Below are 27,711 nucleotides of genomic sequence, written 5' to 3'. Positions count from 1 at the left end.
GTCAGGACAAATGCACATCCTACCACTCCAGAGAACATAGACCAATGGGACATCAGGGCCAGTCAGCAGTTGATAGCCAAGAGATGAGAGAGGGTGAGAGGGAGACTGGGAATTGGGTGCTCAGTGGAACAAGGGAGGTTGGGGAATGTGCGTTGTGTCAGGGGTCAAGGATATGGGAGTCAGGACAGATGCCCTGAAAAAGAGAGGAAGATTTAGAAATGAAGGTTGCAGGGTGGAGAAGCTTGTTGAGAAGGAGAATAGCAATATATTGGGGGACACGCATAAGCGTGGGAATGGGATTTGGAGTTTGGATGACAGTAATGAAAGGTGGGGGTGACAGAAAGGATTTATGGCGATGAGCCTTAGGAGAGAGGAAAAACTGAAGAAGTTCATAATATCCCTACACTGTGGTAGCAGGACATTTGACCCATTGAGTCCACACCAACCCTCCGCAGAGGACTGCACCTGGATCCACCTCCACTATCCTATCTTTGTAACCTTGCATTTCCCATGGTTAATCCACCTAGTCTGCAGATCCCTAGACACCACGCGTAATTTTGTATAGCCAATCCACCTAACCTGCACATCTTTGGACTGTGGGCGGAAACCGGAGCACCCGGAGGAAACCCACACAGACACAGGGAGAATGTACAATCTCCACACAGACAGTCGCCCGAGGGTGGAATTGAACCTGGGTTCCTGGTGCTGTGAGGCAGCAGTGCTAACCACTAATAGGGGCTCACAAGAAAGAGACAGCCTAGAGGAATCACACTTGGGGATGCTGGAAGGCATCAAGGAGATATGGAGACTGCAGTATAGGAATTAGGAGATGGGAAGGTTGGGGTCGAATTCAAGAAGAATTGTGGTTGAAAAAGGCAGGGGACGAAAGGGAGACTGGTGAATATGGCATACTTGGAGATCATCAAACTACAGAGCTTGTAGTTGCAGCAGCAATGCAATGAACCTGGGTACAAACCAGAGTCCAAAATTACAAGGAGAGATTAATGAAAGAAACTTGACTGGTAAGTGTGACTACACAAGGTCTTGCTTCAGGATAACCACTGACATTTTGGGAGGTCTTGTTATATGGAGGGTAGCATCCCTGCCTCTGAGTCACAAGCTCCAGGTTTGATTCCCACCTCAATAATGGATTTCCAAGGAAGGTGCATTCATAATGTACCCAAACAAGTAGAGTATCCCCTTGCAAATCCTCTCAACAGAACCTAATGACAGGCATTAAGAGAGACAGAGGTTGTTTGGCGGTCATTTGATGGAAAGAACATTGGTACCTCTGTCATCATCTTCCATAACTGCGGACTACAATGGATAAAATGTAGCCCCAGAGTGAATGTAACATTACTACCATTAGTGATAGATAGGAATGCTGTTAGTTATAGGTTGGATATATAACTTGCAATTATACAGGCACATAGAATAGAGATATTTCCTGTTTAGCTCATCAAGCCTGTTAAATCATTCAATGAAATCATGGTTAACCTGTGACCTGACTCCAAGTTCCATAATAATTTTGCTTAATAAAAAGCTAATAATCTCAGATTTAAATTGGCAGTTGACCTAGCACCGGTTGTCTTTTATGAAAGGAAGATCCAAATTAGGCCACCATTATTGTGTACAATTATTTTGTAATTTCAGTTTTCATTATGCCTCCTAGTCCTAAACTCCCCAATCAGCAGAAATGGTTCTCCTCCATCTCCTTCATTCTTCCCCTTAATATCTTGAAGGTTAGAAAACACATGCCACCAAGTTACAGTCCAACAGGTTTATTTGAAAACACAAGCTTTATCTTATAAACCTCAATCAAAATACCTCCTAAAACTCCTTAACTGTCTACATTCTAGGGAACATAAGCTCAATTGTGAATATGGATTATCAATGAACTATTATCTGGTGGTTATGAAGGGATTCTCAGTGTTACCAGCACAGCTGTTATTTCATGCTGACATTGCAGTGAATTTTCTCTACCTGGTCCATTTCCCCCCACTTTTGCTTTATCTTTTTGCCCACCCTCACTTCACAGAAGTAGGTTCCTGTTTCTCCAGATTTTCAATGTAACAGATGTTGGCACAAAAAAGGCAACAAAGTCAGCTACAAGAGACTGAGACTTACTGACATCATTTGATCACATGTGGTGAGCATGTGACATGATCACATTTTCAGGAATTTCTCCCAACACAGCTGAAAATCCTGACAGACTGTTGATAAGAATAGGCATTTAAATAGCATAATAGATATTCCAAACAGCTTCACCTAAGACTAAAAATATACCAAGCAGTCACATGACATGATACATTGGGTGAGATGCATGAAGATTTGCTCCGTCTCTAATGCATAGAATCCCTGCAGTGTGGATTCGGGCCATTCGGCCTATCAAGTCCATACTGACCCTCTAAAGAGCACCCAAACACACCCTCCTAACCTATCCCTATAACCCTGCATTTCCCATGGCTGATTCACCTAGTTTGCTCATCCCTGGACACTACGAACAATTTAGCATGATCAGTCCACCTAACCTGCACATCTTTAGACTGTGGGAGAAAACCAAGGCGCCTGGCTTATTCACAGACATGAGGAGCATGTGCAAACTCCACACACATGGTCGCCCAAGGCTGGAATCAAACCTGGGTCTGTTAGACAGTACTGCTAACCACTGAGCCACCATGCCGCCCCAAGATGTGCTGATTCCAGATGAAACTGGGTTCTAAATGAGGAATGTTCCTCATCACCCAGCATCAGTTTCTGTCATTAAGAACAAGGTAAGCACTTTCCTCCACTCCTCAAAAACTGAAAACTTTTCTCGTTGTCACATTGATAATACATGCGGAAATGCTTATGGTAAAACTTACCATGATTCACAGTTCTGAGTGCTTGGCACAATATGGCCTGGCTCATAGTGGTTCCCATTAACATAGCAGGGACAGTGGTCCAAATCAACACATTTCATTCTGTCCTCATCCAAAAATGGCTTATCATCAGGACAGTCTGGGTAGCAGCCTAGGTAAGGTGACAATACAGTTACATCGTTCTTCACTCGTCATAGTAGTAATGTTTTAATGGGTTAGCAACTCAAATTTAGTTTCTCCCCACCAGATTTATACACTTTGAATCAAAGAGTAATTTAGCTGTATCTAAAGGTTCAATCGATATCATATTGCTAACCTTGATAAATAGTCAGCATACACTACTGAGTAAAGGGCTCTTGTGGTCTAGTGGTGGTGTCCCTACCGCAGGCCAGAAGATCTCAGTTCAAGTCCCACTTGCCCCAAACATGTGTTATAATGTGTCTGTAAAGGTTACATTAAAAATATCTCCACTGCTCTGTAGTTTCTGTTAACTGTTCCTGTACTATGCTGTGTACTTTCTGTTAATTGTTGTTGTAATCTGCAAAGTAAATTCCACCAATTGTTAGTGCAGTCTGCTGTTTAGTTTCTGTTAATTATTAATGTAATCGGTGGTATAATTTCAGTTAATTGTTGGTATAATCTGCTATGAAGTTTCTGTTAATTATTGTTGTAATGTTCTGCCTAGTTTCTTTCAATTGTTGGTGTAATCTGCTGTGCACTTTCTATTCATTGTTGCAGTAACCAGGTGTGTAGTTTGTTAATTGCTGTCATCTGCAGTGTAATTTCTATTAATTCTTGGTGTAGTCTGCCATCAAATTTCTGTTCATTATTGTGTAATCTGCTGTGTCATTTCTGTTAATCACTGTTGTAATCCGCAGAGCAATTTTTACTAATTGTTGGCGTAATCTGCTGCCTAGTTTCTGTTAATTATTGGTGTAATCTGCTGTGCGATTTCTATTCATTTCTGCTGTGCGATTTCTGTTAATTGGCAGTCTAACCTGCAGTGCAATCTGTTAATTATTTGTGTATTGTGCTGTGTGATATCTGTTAATTGCTAGTTTTATGTGCTATGTTGTTTCTGTTAATGGGTCATGTAATCTGCAGTGCAATTTCTGTTTAGCGTCAACGGAACTTGCCTTGTAGTTTCTGTATTCTGAAAAGTTATTCTCTGAAGTTGGAAATCACCGGAAATGTTGTTATTTGTGAGCTCCAGGGACTTATCCAATCACAATGGAAAAAATGCCATAACAGAGGTTTATAAAATCATGAGGGGCATGGATAGGGTGGGTATGGGAGCCCAAAACTAAAGGGCATAGGTTTACGGTGAGAAGGGCAAGATTCAAAAGGGACCTGAGTGGCAACTTTTTCATGCAGAGGGTGGTGCATATATGGAACAAGCTGCCAGAGGAAGTGGTGGAAATGGGAATAATTACAACATTTAAAAGGCTCCTGGATGGGTAGATGAATAGGAAGGTTTAGAGGGATATGGGCCAAATGCTAGCAAATGGGACTAGATCAATTTAGGATGTCTGATCAGCGCGGATGAGTTGTACTGAAGGGTCTGTTTCTGTATTATATAACTCTACGACAATATGTATAGAATTCAGAATGGTGTGTGACTTTAAAATCCACCTTGAAGTGATGGCCTTCCTGTTCACCTGCTATCTTTGCCCTTCTGGGTGATGTTCATCATGGGTTTTAGCAACATTGCAGTCGACGCAATGGCAAGCTGTAGATCAATTGCTCTATGGCAATATTAAACTGGTTTTCAAAGATACTTGGGCTAAAAGAATGAACTTCCAGTCAATTAGCCATTATTTTAATGAATTGTTTAGGGGAGAGTAAAATGGTCCATTTTTCGATGATTAATATCTGTCATGAACTCTATAATCTGTTTATCCACTTCCCAACTAATTGTGAATAAAAATGTTTGTGTAAAATGGACTTTGTTCATTATCAACACCACATTAATAAACAAATAGGAAAAATACCTTCAAGTTTGGGGATAATCTTGGAGCACGCTCCACCAGGATTTCGGCAAGTTTTCAAACAGGGAATGCCACAAGGTGCATAGTGCCATTCACACTCATCGTCAGGATTGTAATAGTCACAAAACAGAGCTGAAAAGAGGAAATTGGCTGTTGACTTTTTCATCTTGTTATGCAAACATCATGGAGTAGATTCTATCTTTCATTGCCTGAGAATGAATCTGGTAGAGTAGACCTCTTGTCCTTTATAGATCATGCGTGGCGATAATTTTATTTAAAATCTACCCAATAAATGTGCTCTGCCATAGAGGATGGAGGTTTATTGACATTGACCACTTAGAAATTTAGTTATTTAACTGGTACCTTGCAACAAACTTGAAAATGTGGTGAATGATCAGGGGAATTGAAATTAAATGAACAATATAAAATAGTTCTTGAAAACTATTTAATTTTATTTTTCTGCTTATAAAAACATTAGTGTTGAACACTCTTCTGAATATTACTCGGAACACTGTTAAAGATAATGAAGGTGGGCAGATAAGTAATGGCACACAAGATACAAAAAATGTCTGGGATGATAGGATGCAGGCTCAAATCATTGAACTGCAACATTCTCAATCCCAGGTTTCTGTGACGAAGCAATAAACTAGTTCTCCATTTTTGCAAGGACACCAATGGAGAAAAATAACCCTCTTGCACATTCTCCTGTGGCTGACTCAGAATTGATCTTGTTCATGGGTTGCAGAATCTTAGAGGTCTGGTATCTTAGCTACAAATAATCCTGAGAGGTGGGTGACTTGATGGAAGTTAGAGGTTTCAGCTACTCTCCCAAGCCTATTATTGAATGTAAGCAAAATATTACTCACGACAAAATTCAGGATTTCTCCAGGAAATGCACACCCCAACAGTACTGCAGGCCAAAGAGTAAGCAGCAATAGCTGTACACAAACATTCACAATCTCCACCAGAGTCACAGGCACATGCATCCCGTACGCAAGCTTCATAATATGGAGTTGGATTAACCTGCATAGTAAACATTAGAAAGTTTACACCTCATGAAAAAATACAAATACAGATATCTCAAATTTTATTTCACAGAGATCATGTTCATACGGATGCATAATGTGGCTTTGAACAAAAGGAATTAGGCAAGTTAAGAGATTGCTCAAAAAGTAGTGCACTTCTCACAGGACAAGTTGCCCCAAACTCGATTCATCTCCAACTTTTTGAGACCACTCCCTGAACCCAGTTTCTATAAATGGAGAATTTTCTTTGAAATAAATACACTACTACACGAGGCCTTTTAGCCCTGAGTGCTTGCATCTCTCCTGTAACTCAAATCCTTCAGATATTTCTATTTGTCAATTTCAAATCTTTAATCCCTTCACTTAGGGCAGTTAGTTAAAACTTTTCTCCTGCACTTTTCAACGGAATGATTCAAATTGTCCAGCAACTTTTGTATGTTAACTGCATTCCATTTTTAAACACTGAGGAAAGTATTAAACTTTAATGACACTCTCAGTTTCTAATTTCTTTCAGATATTCATGAAAATGGAAAGTATAACTTCACAGAATCAAGACCATCTGCAAGTTTCATTTCAGAAAATTTCAGTGGGGAGTTGGTGCATAATTCTATTCAGGCAGACAGCATTAACTAAAAATTTACCCTATATTCTACAATTTATAGGGTGGGCTTGAAACTGTTAAATTAGAAAGGTGTGGTAGATAATGTGTATATCTATAAATAAAAGCTTGCAAGTTTATAAAGATGGCTTCAATTCACAGCCTGGCTATCTGACCTCTAACAGTAGGCACATTGAGCACATTGAACACATTTGAACTGAAAATATGAAGAAATTACATTTCACCTAGCTGCACTGTTGAGACAATTAGTTAACAATTCTAGGATCTTTCCATTTTTACCTCTCAGTTATCACTAGAAACTTAAGAATATACTGTCCTTTCTTTTTTGAAAAATATTTCACTCTTGGTAGTTGTTACAAGTTCTTTGCATAGGAAGATGGAAACCATCCCTGCCCCCACACAATTAGGGATTTTTATGTGATGTGGTGAAAAGATATTTGAAATACTTGGGTGAATAATGCTGTACCTGAGAATTACAAGCCAGAAACGGTTTATCCTTGAGGATGCTGCACTGTTTCTGAGCCCATGCATCTCGATGAGGGTTAATTGAACAAGGGTCTTCATTTTTCTTTACATTTGGACAAGCAGGTGACAACTTCCAGCTGTTTCCAAACTCCTCCTTGTTTACAACCACCAACTGGTTTCTGGTTGTAAAGTCATTGTGTACATTGCCATCATAATTACCACACAATCCACAGATGGTACCCTGTAATACCAAAAAAAAGTGAGAATTATTGGGTTGTTTTCTCCCTCTTTTCTATTTTTTTCCTTCAAAGGTGATTTAAAAAAACATAACTTGGTGCTGGTGGGAGACAACTAAACCGCATATTATAGTATTCCAAAGTCATCATGTTTAGTGAAACAACGCTTTACACTGTCATCATTTACTTACAAAAGATCAAAAAACAGTTTGCTAGCTCATTAATGGACCAATAAGAAACATTTGCACTTTGGTATGATTTTTCATTGATTAAAAAGAACAGTCTAAATAACAAATACTGTTTTGACCTCCAAATTCTTACTAATTATAGTACTCTGTTCTAAACTTTTAAAAACTTCATTTTTAGGATCTGGATATTGTTGTTCAGGCTGGCACTAATTGTTTATCACAAGTTGCTTTCAGAAGGGTTGCTTCTTGAGCCTTTGTTATCAGTGATGAAAGTGCTCCCACAGTACTCAATAAGAATTCTGACCCTGTAACCTTTAAAAGAAATACTGTGACTGGAATGAGAATTTGAAAGTGATGGTGTTTCCATGCATCTACTGCCCTTGTCCTTCTAGATGGTAGACAGCATACAGTAACGTAGACACACAACAATAACCTTGGATAGGTGGACGGAGGGTTTTTGAGCATATTTAGTCTTATACAGTACAATACAGCACAGGAACAGGCCCTTTAACCCACTAAGCCTGTGCCGATTCCTAGTCCTTATTTATACCCGCCACATATTGCTCATGCACGGTGTTCATCTATTTGTTCACCTCATATTCATATGTCTATCAAGGTACACTTTAAACTTTGCTAACATGCCTGCTTCCACCACCTCCACTGGCAGTTCATTCCAGGCACCCACCACCCTCTGTGTGAAAAATTTTCCCTGTACTTCTTCCCTAAACTTTCCCCCTCTCACCTTGAACCTGTGTCCTCTTGTAGTTGACCTTTCCACCTTGGGTAAAAGGCTCTGACTATCCACCCTGCGTATGCATCTCATAATTTTGTAGACATCTATCAGGTCACCCCCCTGCCCCCCCCCCCCCTCCCCTCAGCTTCCATATTTCCAATGAAAAATAATCCGAGTTTATCCAATCTTTCCTTATACCTAAAACTCACTAGACCAGGCAACATCCTAGTAAACGTTGTGTGCACCCTCTCCGAAGCATCCATGTCCTTCTGGTAATGTGGCGACCAGAACTGCATGCATTATTCCAAACGTGGCCTAACTAAAATTTTGTACAGCTGTAACATGACTTGTCAACTTTTATATTCGATGCCCCAGCCAATGAAAGCAAGCATGCTATATGCCTCTTGACCACCTTGTCCACCTGTGTTGCCATTTTCAGGGATCTGTGGATCTGTCCACCCAGATTTCACTGTATGTCAATGCCCCTAAGGGTTCTGCCATTTGTTGCATAATTCACACCTGAATTTGATCTTCCAAAATGCATTAACTTGCATTTGTCCAGGTAAAACTCCACCTGCCATTTCTCTGCCCAAATCTGCAATCTATCTATATCCTGCTCTATCCTTTGACAATTCTCCATGCTATCTGTAACTCCACCAAGTTTGGTGTCATCCGCAAACTTGCTAATCAGACCATCTACAATTTCCTCCAGATTATTTATATATATTACAGACAACAAAGGTCTCAGCACTGATCCCTGAGGAACACCATTAGTTACTGACCTCTGAACCGAAAAACCTCGTTCCACCGCTACTGTCTGTCTTCTATGACCAAGCCAGTTTTGTATCCATCTAGCCAGTTCACCCCAGATCCCATTAGACTCTATCTTCTGTACCAGTATGCCATGAGGCATCTTATCAAATGTCTTACTAAAGTCCCTGTAACAACATCCACTGCTCTTCCCTCATCAATCATTCCTGTCACCTCCTCAAAAACCTCAATCAAGTTGGTGAAATATGAACTTCCCCGCATAAAACCATGCTGCCTATCATTAACAAGTCCATTTGCTTCCAATTGTGAATGAATCCTGTCGCTCAGTATCTTCTCCAACAGCTTCCCCACGTCAGGCTCACTGGCCTGTAATTACCTGGATTACCTCTGTTTCTTCTTAAATGATGGAACGTTGTTGGCCATTCTCCAGTCCTCTGGAACCTTGCCTGAGGCCAAAGAGGATGCAAAGATATTTGCTAAGGCCCCAGCTATTTCCTCCCTTGCTTCCCACAGTATCCTGGGATGGATCCCATCGGGCCTTGCAGACTTGTCTATCTTAATGTATTTCAAGACACCCATCACTTCCCCCTTCTTTATGTTGACCTGCCCAAGTGTATTCACTCATATTCCCTAACTTCAGCATCCCTCATGTCCCTCTCTTTGGTGAATACCAATGTAAAATATTCATTAAGGATCTCACACATTTCCACTGGCTCCATACATAACCTCCCTCCTTTATCCTTGAGTGGGCCTACTCTTTCTCTAGCTACCCTCTTGCTCCTAATATACGTATAAAAGCCTTGGGATTCTTCTTAACCCTGCTGCCAAGGACATTTCATCACACCTTTTAGCTCTTCTGACTCCTTGTCTGAGCTTGTTCCTTCTTTATATTCCACAAGGACTTTGTCTGTTTTTAGTTGCTTAGACCTTAGGCATGCTTTTTTGTTTGACTAAGCTGATAATTTCCCCTGTCATCTAAAGTTCCCAAATCTGCCATGCCTAGCCTTCATTTTCACAGGAACCATGTCTGTCCTTCATTCGAATCAACTAGTCCTTAAAAAGACTCCCACAAAATAACAAAATGGATTGATGGGGGCAGAGTGGTGGACATGATATATGTGGATTTCAGTAAGGTGTTCGTCAAGGTTCCTCATGATAGACTGGTTAGCAAAGTTAGATCACATGTAATACAGGGAGAATTAACCAGTTGGATACAGAATTGATTTCGAAGGTAGAAGACAGAGGGTGGTGGTGGAGGGTTGCTTTTCAGACTGAAGGACTGTGTTCAGCAGTGTGTCACAAGGATTTATGCTGGGTCCATTGCTTTTAATCATTTATATTAATGATTTGGATGTGAATAAAGGAGGTTTGGTCAATAAGTTTGCAGATGACACCAAAATTGGAGGTGTACTGGACAGTGAAGAAGGTTACTTCAGAGTACAATAGGACCTTGATCAGATGGGCAAATGGGGTGAGGAGTGGCAAACCCTACCTCCTATATTCACATCCAAATCATTCATATAAATGATGAAAAGCAGTGGACCCAGCACCGAGCCTTGTGGCACACTGCTGGTCACGTGTTGTAGATCGTTGTAGCTTATGACAATGTTTGAAAAAAGGTTATGATGGGAGAGTCATCTGAATTCCAGTTAGTTCTCACCTCAATATCTCAATTAATGCAACATAAGTAAATTTGCCAAAAATGGGAATGATTTCTTAGGTCAACACATTACAAACAGTGATTACAGGAACAATTACCTCTGGTTGGATGTTCAGAGCTAGAAGGCATCTATAATTTCAGAGTTTCACACTGTATTTGTCATTAGAAGAGTTTTATTTTACCATCCTCCTAATCATGAGGATGAAATGTTGGAGCAATTAATTGAAAATCACCTTGCTTTTGTGTTGGCCACTACTGAGCACGATAATGATAGGACAAAAGGTCAGATTCCCTCATTAATTTATTGAAGTGTACCTGATCCCAAAACAGAGTCACTCAAATATTACGCATATGGTGGATAAAGGGAAATGGGTTGATGTACTGTTCTCTGACTTTCAGAAGGCATTTGATAAGGTGCCATATCAAAGGTTATTGTGCATGGTAGATGGTAGCATTTTGGCATGGATAGAAAATTGGCTGGCTAACAGGACTCACAGTGCAGGTGTAAGTGAATCCTTTTCAGGTTGGCAGGATTTGAATGTCGGCGTAAGGATGTCTTGCTGCAGTTAAACAGGGCCTTGGTGAGGCCACACCTTGAGTATTGTGTGCAGTTTTGGTCTCCTAGTCTGAGGAAGGACATACTTGCTATTAATGCAGTTGAGTGAAGGTTCACCAGACTGATACGTGGGATGACAGGACTGACTTATGAGGAAGGACTGAGTTGAACAGGCTTGTATTCACTGGAATTTAGAAGAATCAGGGGGGATCTTAAAGAAAGATAAAATCCTGATGGGACTCGACAGGCTAGATGTGGGAAGAATGTTCCCAATGTTGGGGAAGTCCAGAACAAGGGGACACTGTCTAAGAATAAGGGGTAAGCCATTCATAGATCATAGAATCCCTACAGAGTGGAAACAGGCCCTTCGGCCCAACAAGTCCACACCAAACCTCAGACCATCCCATCCGGACCCATCCCCCTATAACCCACCTAATCTACACCTCCTTGAACACTATGGGCAATTTAGCATGGCCAATCCACCTAACCTGCACATCTTTGGACTGGGGGAGGAAACCGGAGCACCCGGAGAAAACCCACGCAGACACGGGGAGAATGTGCAAACTCCACACAGACAGTCGCCTGAGGCTGGAATCGAACCTGGGTCCCTGGCGCTGTGAGGCAGCAGTGCTAACCACTGTGCCACCGTGCCGCCCCAAAATGTGATGAGTTCTGACGTGGCGGTGCTAAAAGGTCCAGCCTTAGATTGGTCTGTTGGCAAATTTCACTGTCATGCTCCTAATTAAACAATTTGGAGGGACACAACAATTAGAGGTCCAACTGAGATTCGAACTTGGATCGCTGGATGCAAAGCCCAGAGTGTTAGCCATTACACCATGGAACCAATTGCATTCAGAACTGAGATAAGGAAGAATTCTTCACTCGGAGTTGTGAACTTGTGGAATTCTCTCCCACAGGAAGCTGTTGGGACCAGTTCATTAGATACATTCAAAAGGAAGCTGGACATGGCCCTTGTGGTTAAAGGGATCAAGGGGTATGGGGAGAGGGCAGGAATGGGATACTGAGATTGCATGATCAGCCATGATTGTATTGAATGGTAGTGCAGGCTCAAAGGGCTGAATGGCCTGCTCCTGCACCTATTTTCTCCCTGCTAGTGAGCCTGGGTATCAGCAAGCATAGCTTTTAAATCAATGGTGCAGATGAAGGTTGGAAGGTATTATTGCCAAATGTGCCAACAACATAAAGATAGGTAGGAAAATAGGAACAGAAGATGACACAGAGATGTTACAAAAATGATATTGACAGGTTAAGTGAGGGGGTAAAGATTTGGCAAATGAGGCCTAGTGTGGGGAAAATGTGACGTTGTCCATTTTGGAAGGAAGAATAAGAAAGAAATAGATGATTTAAATGTGAAAGATTGCAGAGCCATGAGATACAGAGGCATCCGAGTGTCCTACTGCATTATTCACAAAAGTTTCATATGCAGATATAGTAAGTAATCAGGAAAGCCATTAGAATACTGTTGTTTGTTGTGAAAGGAATTGAATACAAAAGTATGCTTTGGTTATACAGGGCATTCGGGAGACCACATTCGGAGAACTGTGCACAGTACAGGTTACAGTATTTAAGGAAAGATGCAAATGTGTTGGAGGCAGTTCAGAGAAAGTTTTCTAGACTAATACCCCCTAGAATGGGCAGGTTATCTTTTGAGGAAATGCTGGACAGGCTAGGCTTGTATACACTGGAGTTTAGAGTAAGAAACAATTTGATTGAAATGACATTTAAAATCCTGAAGGGTCATGATGGAGGAGACATGGGGAGGATGTTTCCTCTTAGGGAGAGTCTAAAAGGGGTAACCCCTCATTCAAAACAGATGAGTTGAAATTTTACTCTCAGAGGGTCTTGAGTCTTTTGAACTCTCTCCTTGAAAAGACAGAGTCCTTGAATATTTTTAAGGCAAGAGAAGGTAGATTCTAGTTAAGCAAAGGGGTGAAAAGTTATCAGGGTTGGAATGAATGTGGATTTGATGTTACAATGAGATCAGCCATGATCTTATAAATCGTGGAACAAGCTTAAAGGGCCAAATGGCCTACTCCTCCTTGTGATTCACATGGTCATATGTCTATAATTATACTGGCTATTAACAATGCTCTGCAAAAAAAAAGATTTACCCAATACATGTGGCAGTAAATAAATCAAATAAATCAAATATCATTCTCTGAAATCAACAGGCAGATATCTTCTCCTACAATATATGTTATTGCTGTGCTTTGGCCATTATTTGAATTGTTCCCAGGTGTGCTTTTCATTCATTAGCTTCAGTTGAGAAAGTACACGGTGACTTGCTGGAGAACAGACTGTGATAGTCAATCTCGGGCAATAAAAACAGTAACAAGAAATCACATGCTTACATATTGTGGCAGTGCGTGTTAGCCATCATCATAATTCTCAATCTATCTCAAAGTAAATAATTATATGTGAAGGGGTTTGAGATATCTCAACCATGAGCAATGATAAGGAGTGTTGAAATGAGTGAAATTTGATAGTTCAAAATATTTTAAATTGCTGTTAATGTAAAGAACATCACTTGTAATATCAAGGTTCAGAAGTAAGCACTTACCTGAAAGGAGTGACTGAGTTTAATGGTCAAGCTTGTTTTCTTGTCCCAGATCAATACCAATCCATTTTTAGCTTCAATTACAAGGTAAATGCCAAGATAACGCACTTCATAAGGAATGTGTTTGCCGCTACCAAACTTCACCACTTCATACTTTCCACCTGAGAGTTTTATTTCCAAGTTCTGAAAGATTGTAAACAATCTAATGAGATAAATACCATGTAAAATAACTATGTATAAATTGCAGCATGAAATTTCTGTATCTGCTGGTTTGTTGTGTCTTATTGGAAAAGTATTGTGTGTTAACAACATACTGTGTTATTAAAACATGAATTGTTCAGCCAGTTCAAGGGATAAAAAGATGAGGCACAGATCTCCAGAATTTGCTGCGTTTGCTCCAACATTTTCTTTGTATAAAAGGTACTCTTGCACTCTTGGCATATGTTTAAGACTTTACCGGTTTTGAACATTAATTGTCAATTAAGCCTGTCACATAAAGTTCAGTTTTATAATTAACAGCACAAGTGTCTTTTTAATTTTAAGATGTGAAATCCTCTAGAAATCCTTAGAGTCAGGAGTCACTTTGCTAAATCTACACTGCTCTCCATAAAATTTACTCTACTCTGAAGGTGTGATACCCAGGATTGGTCACGATACTTGATAGATAAACAGGGCTTTGTGTAGCTGAAGCATGACTTTTACCCCATTCTCTTCCAATCTTCTAAATATAAAGGCTAAATTCTATTTGGTTTTTTGACTGTTTCCTGTTCCTCACCAAATTCATCTTCTCCACGAGTCCCATCTCCTGCTCCCACTCAACCTTTGGTAATCCAACTTTCCCTTCTTCCAATTAGCTAGTGGTGTTAATTGTATTGCCTCTCTCGTCAATAAGTTAAAGCTCATCACTGCTTTCCTCAAAATCTGCCAACCGCCACCATTCTTGCAAATTTCCATCTCCAACCTTCATTTCCTCTCAAGTCCTTGAACGTGTTATTACCTCCCAAACCAGTACCTATCTTTCTTGGAATTCCATGTTTGAATCCCTCCAATCAGATTTCTGCCCTTGACTCCGTACACCTATGCCAAAGGTAAACTCTCCCACGTTGTTCTTCTCAACCTATCTGCAGACTTTGTCACTGTTGATCCCACCATCCTCCTACAAAACCTCCCCATTGTTGTCCAGGTAGATGAGACTGCTCTCACCGGGTTTGTCTTTAATCATAGTCAAGGTACTTATTCTATTGGCTTCCCTTCATGCTCCCACACCGTTATCTCGATGACCCCAAATGATTCATTCTTGGTCCTATTCGGTATTTTATCCAATGCTGCCATTTGGTGGCAGCTTCTGAAGGCATATAGTTAGTGATCACATTTATTCTGACGACATCCATCTCTGTCAATGCCTAAGTGCATAGATTGCTATCTGACATTCAGGACTAAATCAGCAGGAATTTTCTTCAATCAAACATTGAGAGGACCAAAGCTATTTTTGAGGCCCACTCCAAACTCCATTTCCTAGCTAATAACTTTGTCCCTCTTGTTGACAGCTGTGTGAGACTGTCTTTTTACTCTTGCCTGTGTTGCCCAACATCATTCTGCAATAATAAAAACCGAAAGAACTGCGGATGCTGTAAATCAGGAACAAAAACAAAGTTTCTGGAAAAGCTCAGCAGGTCTGGCAGCATCTGTGAAGGAAAAAACAGAGTCAACGCTTCGGGTCTGGTGATCCTTCCTCAGAACTGATGCTGCCAGACCTGCTGAGCTTTTCCAGCAACTTTGCTTTTGATCACTCTGCCTTAGCTCATCTCTGCTGAAATCCACAATAATGCATTTATTATCTTCTGAAATTGACTAAACCAGTGCACACTCATCTGGTCTTATATATTCTACACTCAATAAACTTCAGGTCATGAAAATCTCTGGTACTTGTGTCTTAACTCACACCAAATCCCATTCACCAATCACCCTTGTGTTCACTGACCTACATGAGCCTTGATCAAGAAAAGTCTTGATTTTAAAACTGTTGCCTTCTTTTCAAAATAATCCATGGCCTCACCTCCTCCTGTCTCTGTCATATCCTTCAGCTTCACAACCTTACCAGAATACCATGTTCACCTAATTTTGGCCTTGAGCATCTTTGACTTTAACCCCAAATCTAGCAACTGTAACTTCAGTTACCTTGGTCCTAAGCTCTACGATTCCCTCCCTCACCTCTCTGCATCTCGAGGACGTTGACCTTTTCTTCCTACATTACTGGGCATTCCTCCACTGACCTTGGTGGCGACCTCAGAGTAGACTGGCATAGTCTGCCGTCATGGCCTCTGCTGGTCTTAGGGAAAGAGGATGTCCCATCTGTGCACCACATACACCAGGACCTCTAGACCCTTGCCATCAAAATGGAGCACCAAATTTTTCTTGTCTGCCATGTTCAGGGAAAATGTCATTAACCATGCAGGGCTCCAGACTGATGATGCTTGTTTAGATGCACAATGGTCTTTTAAATAGCACTGAAGCCAAGGATGCTGGTCAATTCTGGGATATCTGGTGAGCTGTTCTGGGAAAAGTGCATGATGATCGGGATAGAATAAGGTGAGAGGGAGGCTATTTGCATGTGGTAGTTAATGAGGTGAGTTTGGTAAGGTAGTGAGAAAATACATTGAGCCTCACAATGAAAAACCCCCAAGAATTTGATGCATCTTGCATTTAGCCAAATAAACATAAGATTCGGCCTATTAACTCTATTCTTCCATCTCCATAGATGCTACCTAACTTGCTGAGTTTTTCACAGACTGTTCTGTATTTTTTTGTTTCACCAGATTATAGTTAGGGCATCTGAAATGTTCTTATTGACTACTTTAAAATCCTGAAATGGAAACCATCTGGAGATTTATTACTCTTTAGCACTTTGCTTTCCTCATTACATCTACTTTGTTTAAGTCAATTCCAGTGAATCCCTATCTCTTATTCAATAGTAATATTCACTCGCATGTCCAGCACACTATCCTTTTCCTGTCCTGTAACCTGTAATTATTTGATGTGCCTATCATTATCTTATTCTCACTGACCACATCAGTGTTATCATTCTCAAAAGAGTCCATATTACTCCTGACTGACCTGAGTTGAATTTGCATTTGTATAGCGACTACCCCATTTGGGTAGCAGACATACTTTTCCGTCAGCAGCACTGTTATTTTCCCATGTACATTTCTTAATTCTCTCTCTCGATTCCATTACTTTTAGAATCGTACATGAAGCACCATTCTGATTATTAGTCTGACCTTTTATGTTTGCTGCAGAGTTATGGTTCCTACTATCTTTTCAATCCCAATTCATTCTCCTAAAATTTTTGTAACTGCTCCTTTCATTCTTTTCACTAGGATCCTGGTCCCCAGCCCAGTTCAGCAAATGTACGATTCCCTCCCGTTCCAGTGCCAGTGCTAGTGTCTAATACAACACCCTTCCCATACCATTCTTTCAGTCGCTTACCTTATCTACTAATTTCAATTTCAATTTGCATGTGGTTTGGGCAAAATCCAGAGATTCTAACCCATTGAAGCCCTGTTTTTCAAAATACTTAACATCTAGTTCCTCTCAACACTTTTACCTGTACCCTTTCAATTGCAGGAAACAGAGGCAGTGATGCTGATTGTATATTATCCTGTTCACTTACCCCCAAGAAGATTTTAATTGATTTAGAACATGTTGTTCCAGTGGTCCCACAAGGCATGTTTTCAGTGATTACTCTGAAGGTGCCATCAGAAGTGTTATTTCCACAATAATCCTAACAGGTATGAAGAGACAGAATTAAAAAACTAACAATTCCACAAAATATATAACTCTAAGTCTATAAATGAACTGCAAACAAAACTAACTTAGCTCTAAAAATTCTGAAATTGGAATGTAACAGCAATAATAAACGGAGCAATTTAGCATCATTGTACTTGTACTTTTGTTCTATTTTAAAAATAATACAATGATTATTTTTAATGAATGGGCATATTTGTCCCCAGTACCTGTGCAACAATGTATTCACAGTTGCCATTAAAGTTGTAACGTTTTCCATCGAAAGTGATGTAGTTCCCATCTCCATAGATCATACATGTCCCATGACACTGTTGGTTTGTGCAGGTCCACAATCTATTCTTGCATTCACTTAAAAAGTCAAATAAAATGTACATTAACCGAATTTATATTGCTCGGGTTATTACACTTTTGTACCTGACAGTTCATCCTGTCGGTAAAAATGAGTCAATATTTTCTACATACCATGAGTTACAGTCCACCTGCACAATGTCCCCAGAATGGTACTGAATTCCATTATGTGTACATGGGCACTGATTTATAGGGATACAGCCACAACTTCCATCAGAAACTAAACCTTCAGGACATACACATCCAGAAACACAACCTGTGGCATACTGTAAAGTAATAACATGGAAAATTTTATTTAACTACAGAATGGCAAAGAGGTACAATATGCAGAGATAACGAAAACTTTGACAGGTAAAAAGATTAAGCAACAGAAAAACTGAAGGTGGAAAGATTAGGTTAAGTCTGGGGTACTACATTTATGAAAAACATTATGGATTGCGGGGAGCAGGGGATGTCATGCAAATTCACCAGGATGACAGTGAAACAAAAAGGGGTAAATTATGCAAAGGTTGTGAAGATGAGGCTCACATTCCCTCAAATACAGAACATTCAGAGTGTTCTAATTGAAATGTTTAAGTTGATTAAAGGATGTGACTTGGTATATAAAGAGAACATATTTAAAACTAAGTTTTGAGATGTCACTACCTTTGGCAAGGTCAGCATTTAGTTTCTATCCGTAGTTACTCTTGCTAGTGAGCCACCTTCTTGCACTGTTTCGGTCTTTCTTTTGTCAGTAAACATATAGTGCTGTCAGGGAGTTCCATGATTTTGAGTCTTAGACAATGAAGGAATAACTAATATATCTCCAAGTCAGGAAAGTGTGTGACTCAAAGGAAAACTTGCAGATAGTTGTCTTTCTGCCTTTGCCCTGCTAGATGGTAAAGGTTGCAGGTTTAGAAGGTACTTAGCAAGTTCCTGCAACAAATCTTACAGATGGAACACACAGTGTTGGCAGTGGAGAGAGTGAATGTGCACGATGATGGGTGAGACTCCAATCAAGTGAGCTGCTTTGTCCTAGATGGTATTGAGCTTCTTGAGTGTTGCTAGAGCTGTACTCATCCATCACACTCCTGACGTCTGTCTTGTAGATGATAAACCTGTTCTGGGAAGATCTCCTCTAATCCACACACCATCCTGACTTGGAACTCTCATGGTCATGGAGTAAAAGTCCTGGAATTCCCTTCCTAACAACACCTGTTGTTCCTACACCCCAATGACTGCAGCAGTTCAAGAAGCCAGCTCATTACCACCTTCTTATGAGTAATTAAGGATGCGCAATAAACTCTAGTCTAACCTGTGACATCCACTTCCCATGAACAATTTTTTTTAAAAGCTGGTGGGCAGAGTTATCTGATGCAGAGTTCAGCCTCTGACGTGTCTGTGTAGCCACAAAGTTTATTCAGCTGATTCAGTTACATTGAATGTCACAAACAGATGGTCAGATTGTGTCTTGTTGGAGATAATGGTTGCCTGCTATGTGTTTAGTGTGTACGTCATTTGCCATTCTCAGTCCAAGCCTGAATGTTGTCCAGATCCTGCTGCATGTGGAATGAACTCTTTCAGTATCTGAGGAGTTGTAAATTCTCCTGAACACTGTGTAATGATCTGCAAACATCCATACTTATGACTTTATGTTGGAGGAAAGATCATTTTTATGTAAGGAGCCCAGAATAAGGGGGAATAATAAGGCATTGTATCAGGAAGAATTTCTTCATACGAAGAACTTTGGAAATCTGGAATTCTCCCCAGATGCTGTTTTTTTTATTATTCACTTGTGAGACATGGGTATGACTGGCTGGGTAGCATTTTATTGTCTGTCCCTTAAGAAGGTGATGGGTGAGCTGTCTTCTTGAACTGCTGAACTTTGTGTGCTGTAGGTAGACCCTTAGTGAGGAAATTCTAGAATTTGACCAAGTGACACTGAAGGAACAACAACATTTTTCCAAGTCAGGATAGTGAGTGACTTGGAGGGGAACTTGAAGGTGGTGATGTTCCTCATCTGCTGGCCCTTTCTTTCTCAATGGAAGTGGTCATGGGGTTTCGAGGTGGTGTTTAAGGATGTTTGGCAAATTTCTGCAATGTATCTTGTGGTGGGTGGAGGGAATGGATGCTTGTGGATGTAGTGCCAATCAAGCGGGCAGCTTTGTCCTGGATGGTATGAAGCGTCTTAAATGTTGTTAGAGCTGCATTCATCCAGAAAAGTGGGGAATGTTCCATCACATCCCTGACTTGTGCCTTGGAGTTGGTGGAAGGCTTTGCAGAGTTAGGAGGTGAGTTATTCGCTGTTGTATTCCTAAGTCTCTACCTGCTGTTGTAGTCACTGTATTTATATGATGAGTCCAGTTGAGTTTCTGATCAATGGTTACCTCCAAGATGTTGACTATGGGGGATAACACCATTGAAAGCCAAGGGGCAGTGGTTAGATTGTCTCTTACTGGAGATGATCATTGCCTGGTATTTGTGTACCGCAAATGTTAGTTGCGGCTTGTCAGGTCAAGCCTTAGTATTGTCCAGACCTTGGTGCATTTGAATATAGACTGCTTCAGTACCTGAGGAGTCGCAAATGGCAACATCGTCCAATCATCGGCAAACATTCCCACTTCTGACTTTATGATGGAGGAAGGTCATTGATGAAGCAGCTGAAGATGGTTGGGCCCAGGGCACTACCCCGAGGAACTCCTGCAGGATGTCCTGGAGCTGAGATGACTGACCTCTGACAACCACAACCATCTTCCCATATGCCAGGCATAACTCCAACCAGCAGAGAGTTTGCCCCCTGATTCCTATTAATTTCAGTTTTGCAACAGCTCCTTGATGCCACACTTGGTCAAATATGACCTTGACTTCAAGGGCTGTCACTGTCACCTCACCTCTGGAATTTAACTCTTTTGTCCATATGTTTGAGCCAAGGCTGTAATGAGGACAGAAGCTTCAGCGAACAAGCTGTTGATAGCACGGTTGATGACACCTTCTATCTTTTTTTTGACACTTTACTGATGATCAAGAGACCACTGATGGGGTAGTAATTGGCTGGGTTGGACTTGTCCTGCATTTTGTATGTAGTACATACCTGGGAAAATATCCACACTGTTGGGTAGATGTTAGGGTTGTAGCTGTACTGGAACAGCTTAGGTAGGGTTGTGGCAAGTTCTGGAGCACAAGTCTTCAGTACTATTGCCAGAATATTGTCAGGGTCCATAACCTTTGCAGTATCTAGTACCACCAACTGCTTCTTGACACCACATGGAGTGAAACGAATTAAATTGGCTGAAGACTAGCATCTGTGATGCAATGGGCTGGAAAAGGCCAAGGTGGATCATCCAGCCTGCACTTCTGACTGAAGATTATTGTGAATATTTCAGCTTTATCTCCCCATCATTGAAGATGGGGATACTTGTGGAACCTCTACCTCCAGTGAGTCGCTTAATTGTCCACCACCATTCACAACTGGATGTGGCAGGACTGTAGAACTTAGATCAGAGCTGTTGGTTGTGGGATTGCTTAGCTCTACCTAACAGTTGCCACTATGCTGTTTGGCACACAAGTAGTCCTATCTTGCAATTTCACCAGGTTGACATCTCACTTTTAGGTATGCCTGGTCTGCTCCTGGCATGCCCTTTTGTACTCTTCAGTGAAGCAGGGTTGATCCCTTGGCTTGATGTTCATGGTTGAGTGGGGGGAAATGCCGGGCCATGAGGTTAGAGTATGATTCTGCTACTACTGAAGGCCCACCGAACCTCATGGATGCCCAGACTTTACTTGCTAGGCCTGTTCAAAGTCTGTCCCATTACAATACAGTTTAGTTAGGTAAGGGATATGGAAACAAAGCAGGGTGATGGAGCTATGACACAGATCAGTCATTACCTAAATGAGTGGCAGAAGACTCAATAGGATGCATGAACTACTTCTGTTCCAAAATTCCTTAGATCTCTGAGTTACATACATACATACAATCCCTACAGTGTGGAAACAGGCCATTTGGCCCAACAAGTCCACACCATCCCTCTGAAGAGCATCCCACTCAGAGCCATTCCCCTACCTCTACATTTCCCTTGTCTAACCTAACTAACCTAAACATCCCTGGGCACTACGGGCAATTTAGCATGGCCAATCCACCTCCCCTGCACAGGAGGAAACGAGAGGAAACCGGAGCATCCGGAGGAAACCCACACAGACATGGGGAGAATGTGCAAACTCCACACAGACAGACACCCGAGGCTAGAATCGAATCCCTGGCGCTGTGAGGCAGCAGTGCTAACCACTGAGCCATCGTGCCACCTGTACAACAGTGCTTTTGCTACATGTGATACATTGAACAGAGAAGACTAAAAGACAAAAACTCTTGAACGAATAAGCAGCATGGTAGCTCTAAAGTCAAGAATAAAGAACAATATATAAGAATCATAAGTGTATCTGATTATTAAAATATTTGCAAAGATAATCCCACTCATTATTAACACTTACACACTCCATATCAAGGGTTTGGCAACTCTTCTGACATTCGGTACCAACACTGTCAGCTGAAGCGTTATTGCAGTCAAAGTAAACCATGGGAGCAACACAGGCTGGAAAGCAGAACCAAAAGTGGATTTAGAAAACACAAAAAAAGTTGTCCGTCTGAATAATTACTTCTTTTCAAGATGTTACCTTGAAGTTTTAATTCTTTTCCAATCCACTCCAGCTTCCCTTGATTGCAGGTACTAAAATTAAATAATAGGATTTCATCAAACACTGTGTTCAGCTGCTGCTGCACAGTTAAATCATTAATTAACTTCATAAGCTCACCACATGGCATCTTCCTCATGAATGACCTCTCCTGCTGGCACTGTCAACCCCCTATAATAGCATGGACAGCTGGAGGGTGGTACACATTTGCCAGTTTCGTCCATGTAGGTTCCAGTAGCACAACCACATCCATCAACTGGCACAAAGTCAATCTCACATGTTTTATCTGGTGCTCCTAGGGACTTGCAAGTGCGATGGCAGCTTGTCATATTGTAGTTGTAGATGAGAGTCTTGGGACAGGTGAGGTATTTGGCTGAAATGAGCAAAAACAGAAAATTTGAGGAATTTCCAAACTACCAGTTTAAAATAAATCTAAAATAAATAAACATAATGTTGTTTCATAAAGTGTTATTTTACAATTCAGAGGGCTACGGAGACAGAACTGGAGAATGGGACTAACTGGGTAGCTTTTTTGCAAGCTGATTCAGGCATGATTGGCCAAATGGCTTCCTTATAGAATTGCAGAATTTTATAGTACATAACATCAGCTAATAACACAATGTGTAACTATAGACTGGGTTTTTATCCTGGAGGCCAGTTGCAGTAGTCAGGAAACTTCCTTGCTTGGCCTGCTCATTTTAGAAGTGTTATGGACCAGACCAAAACCCCTTCAAATATATTAAGAACATACCATAGACCCCAACGTTTTCTTATTTTTAAAGGCATATGTAAGGTGTTTTGTAACGGATGGAATTTGAAAGGTCAAAATATCAGGTTTGAAGCAAAACTCACTTTATTCTCGTACTACAGTTAAAATACAAATAAAAGAGAGAAGAATTGGAATAACTTAATTGTATTGGAAAACTTAACAGAAGAATAGATTATTTAACTGCTAAACAACAACTGTTCTAATTTAGTAACATCCCATAAACACATACTTGGCAAAGGCAAATTCAGTAAAATAGATTGTTTCACATGTAATTCCAGCAACAGAAACAGAATCCAACTGCAGAATCCAATTAGCTGTAACAGAGAGGAATAACAGCTTCCACAATCCAGCTTCAAGACTCCAGCAACTGCCAGAAGTTAAACTAAAATCCTGGTCCTGTGGGAGCCTGACACCAACCATTCGTGCTGCTTCTATTGTTCCAACTAAAAACTAAACCCAAGGCCTCAAGCTGTCTACTTTATTGGCTTGGAACAGACCAATCACTTCTGTCTCAACCTCTCTTAACTTAAAAAAAAGGGCAAATTGTACTTCTTTAAAGCCACAGTATCATCAAAGAAGGAAGTGCTCATATAGGCAGAGTTTTTATTCCTGGCGGGAGGGGATACTGGCTGCATTCAGGCTATCCAACTAGGAAAATGTTCAGAGGCTGTCAGGTGTCAAATCCCAACCTCAATTCTGTCAGACATTGTCTCAGGAATAACATAAAATCCGTAACACCCCCAGGCCTTCCCTCCTTTTACCCCCACACACACTTCCAATTCATGCTGCTTTGTGCCCTTCCACTCACCCCCATGATTTCTTACAGTTTTAATGCCATACTATGCCTCCACCGACCCCAGTGATTCATCTAACTGTCTAAGCCAACCTGTACTTCCTATAAGACCCTTCATACCATTCATGTATGTCCAGCTATGGCACTTCCATCTCCATTAACATACTGCATGGAATTGATTAACTCTGTGGTGACAATTGGATGTGTTAAAATAGTGCAGTGGTATTTGAAATGACAACCTTTTGATTCAGAGGCAAGAGTGTTACCACCTGAGCCACAAAACTCATAAACAATGGTTGATACCGTCATACTTACAGCATACATTCATCCTCCAATTGGAAATGACGATCCCTTTAGTTGCACAGGCTTGAACATAAGAAGAAAGGGCAGCACACATGCAGTCCTCACTTTTTTCACAGTTACAGCTGTCATATTTACATTGCTGCAAAATAAAAGCATCATGTCATCTCATACTTTTAAGGTGTCAATCTTACACAAAGACAGAACAAAGAAACATGCCTTCAAATGAAAACACTCAACACAAAATCGATGCAAACCAAAAACTCATGTATGAGTCATACATTTCTGCTCTCTTTACTCATTTGAATGATGGCAGCCATGTTGAAAATTTCACAAAACAAATAACAGGCTTGACATTACAAACAATATGTGGAATAATTATCAGATATAATGGCATTAGTAATTTTTTGTACCTCAAAGTATTGATTTGGGTTGACATGTGAATGGCACTGAGTGAATGTAGAGTTGTCAGCTAATAGTAGGCCACACCAATGCTTAGCATACTTTTCTAGAAAAATAAAGAAGAAATTAAAAGAGAACTATTTTCAGTGGATTATTTTGCTGCAAAAACAACATTTCCTCAAAATGTATCTTAACCAAGATGGGGCAGAAATTCAGCATGATTTCACTTCTGTCCAACTGTAGCTGTCAGGAAACCACAAAAACAGCTGTGGAGCATTCCCATACCCAACTAGCTATGACATTTAGATAAATAATATATATCAACCTACTTATGTCAATTCTCACTTTGCAGCTGTTGTACATGAACTGGATTCTAGGTATTAGCTGCTACCTCACTATGGGCACATTGGCCTTGCATAAAATTCCATCACCAACAATAGACCATGTTGTGACATGTCAAGGTATAACAAGCCACTAAAGACTACCAACTGGCTTATCAGTCTGGGCTTAGATATTTGAATACCACCACTCTCTTTTGCAATATATACACCAAGCTTATGGAACGCTCATTGATGGTTCTCTGTGTTACATGTGCTTTTTTTCTAGTTTGTACTTTTCAAGTGTGTGGCTGCCATATTGATGTCAAGAGCCAGACTGTACATTCCACAGAGACAACTTTTGATATTTTCTTTTTCAATCTAATTACAGTGAGAGGGGGGAAGTATTTTAGATTGTTTTAAAATAAGAAAAAATCTTCCTTGCTGCCACTGGCACCTAAATGATCCTGTGAAAATGGTTAAAGATTAAACTGAGTGAAGTAGAAGATGTTTTTATAATGACTATATCATTATGTACAGAAGATCCAAATTGACATGTGTGCAATCAACAATCCCTTGGATTTTGAGGTATTCTGTCTTCTGAAAGAAGAAAACATAGTATTGCTGGTTGTTTATGGGAAAATTAATGTTGTTACCCACTCTGGGAAACTTCAGACAGCTGATTAATGTATCAGGAAACTTCTGATTATCTTCTGTTACTCGTGTTGTGCAGTACTTGCCCCGGAACTTAGCTAGAGATCAGTTTACAACATAGTCTGCCACAGGTTTGATGGCCTTCACATCATACATGACATTTCTTGGTCAAATTCAAAGTAACTTGTCCTTTGCTTATGCTAATAATTAGCAGACTAATGGCAGGTGGCAGATTTCAGTCTATGATGACATCTTACATACTAATGTTACATTTTCCTTAAAATACTTAATTACTGATAATATCTATGCTGGGCTGATATATGAGTAAAAGGGTTAAAATAAAACTACCTTGCAGATGGATATTTAATGGCGCACAGTTGCGAGCTTCTAGCTGTGAACTCATAAGGACATAAAACTGCTAGTTAAACAAAACATAGGAAGATATGTAGGATCACCATACCATCTGTTCTAGAAGCAAATTTATCTGCGAGATGAGTGAAGGAATTATAATGATAGTGCTCACAGCAACACAAAGATGTTGTTTATTCACTAAATCTCTGTCTTGCAAGAATCATTAAAACACCAGGGACAACAGAAAAGGAGATTGATTGATTGATTGATTGATATATTCTAGCCAGATATAAATGATTATGTTAAAAACAAATTGTAGTCTGTAATACAATTATACCTGATAGTATGGACTTGCCTTCATAATAATTATACATTGCAATTTGTTGCTGTACCTATGCAGTGATTGGTTAATTGTACACATATTCTATGAATGATGTAAACCTAATTAGTAGTAATGATTGGATTTAGATAGCTGTACACTTTTCAACTGGTATATGTTAATTTCTTGTAACTGAATCAAAGAGTATAATTGTATCTGCAATCCTTTGGTGTCTCCAGATATGTTTAGATACTCTGGAGTCCTATAGTGAAAAAAAAGGCTTTTTTGAACATCCAGTTGATCTTTGTCTGTCACTGTCTGTCGATAAGAGTCAGAGGATAGTATACCAACAATCAGACCCTGGAAATTCTTGCAACAACCTTGGGAGGAGAATATGATTACTGCCAGGCCCTCCACAAAGGCGAAATTGATGATCTGGTAAGTATTTTTCACTTGCAAGAATATTTAACAACGGATTGTGTCAGTCTAGAACAGAGGTCCAACAGGGCAGATCACATCGAACTTAGACTAGACTAGACAGACTGAGATGGCAGTGTAGGAAGAATGAAGAAATGATTTTGTCACATGTATTTTACAGTGAAAAATGCTATAAAATACTGTGAAAACTTCCACTGTTGCCATGATCTGGCGACATTTTGAATAGTTTAAGAATAATAATAAAAAAAGAGAATCCGTAAGTCTTTCACTACCGCCAGCACCAGACTCAACCAACATTGAAGTCATTGCTCCTCAGGCACCATCTTTCATTGCTGGGCCTACCTTGCCAGCATCGCCTCTGCTGATATAGCAGCCAATGTCGCATCCCGCGCTCACCCCCAGCCGCCTCTTCAATGTTGCTATCCACCCAAGTCCTGCCCCGGGCTCACCAGCCACCGCCACCCTCCGAATACCAATGAAGCCACCTTCCTACCTCCTTCCACCTTCCTTGTTGACGCTGTTGTCCGTGGAATTCATTACCACAGGAAGTAGTTGATGCCAAAACATTGAATGTATTCAAGAGGTGACTAGATATAGTGGTTGGGGCAAATGAGGTCAAAGGCTATGGAGAGAAAGCGGGATTAGGCTACTAGTTGGATGGTCAGCCATGATTGTGAAGAATAGTAAAGCAGGCTCAAAGGGCCAAATGGCTTCCTCCTGCTCCTATCTTCTATATTTCTATGCGGCCACGACCGAGCTCTCCCCAGAAAGTAAGTAGAAGTAAAACTAAAAAGAAAATGAGAAAAGAAGAGCGGTTGGAGTGGAGGAGACCCAGGCTCAGGAGCCCAGGTGATCCTACTATACCACAGGA

The 27,711-nt window shown here is 40.5% G+C and overlaps 1 protein-coding gene across 1 annotated transcript in view; it reads right to left on the bottom strand.

The window, feature by feature from the left end:
- Positions 1–27,711, bottom strand: part of LOC109924216 (mucin-5B-like) — a 123,435-nt gene that overhangs the window by 63,219 nt on the left and 32,505 nt on the right. The window contains exons 14-26 of the mRNA XM_048607281.1: positions 24,773–24,867; positions 24,375–24,501; positions 22,618–22,870; positions 22,480–22,532; positions 22,297–22,397; positions 17,947–18,098; positions 17,694–17,832; positions 17,351–17,461; positions 13,684–13,863; positions 6,960–7,199; positions 5,716–5,872; positions 4,853–4,981; positions 2,865–3,012 (exon numbers count right to left, since the gene is read on the bottom strand). Coding sequence (XP_048463238.1) covers positions 2,865–3,012; positions 4,853–4,981; positions 5,716–5,872; positions 6,960–7,199; positions 13,684–13,863; positions 17,351–17,461; positions 17,694–17,832; positions 17,947–18,098; positions 22,297–22,397; positions 22,480–22,532; positions 22,618–22,870; positions 24,375–24,501; positions 24,773–24,867 — 1,885 coding nt within the window. The remainder of the gene's footprint in view (positions 1–2,864; positions 3,013–4,852; positions 4,982–5,715; positions 5,873–6,959; positions 7,200–13,683; positions 13,864–17,350; positions 17,462–17,693; positions 17,833–17,946; positions 18,099–22,296; positions 22,398–22,479; positions 22,533–22,617; positions 22,871–24,374; positions 24,502–24,772; positions 24,868–27,711) is intronic.

The sequence above is a fragment of the Rhincodon typus genome, chromosome 17 (assembly GCF_021869965.1).
Source record: "Rhincodon typus isolate 14 chromosome 17, sRhiTyp1.1, whole genome shotgun sequence".
Taxonomy (NCBI): Eukaryota; Metazoa; Chordata; class Chondrichthyes; order Orectolobiformes; family Rhincodontidae; genus Rhincodon; species Rhincodon typus.
The sequence above is the reverse complement of the archived record's forward strand: the minus strand, read 5'-3'. Positions and strand labels throughout refer to the sequence as shown.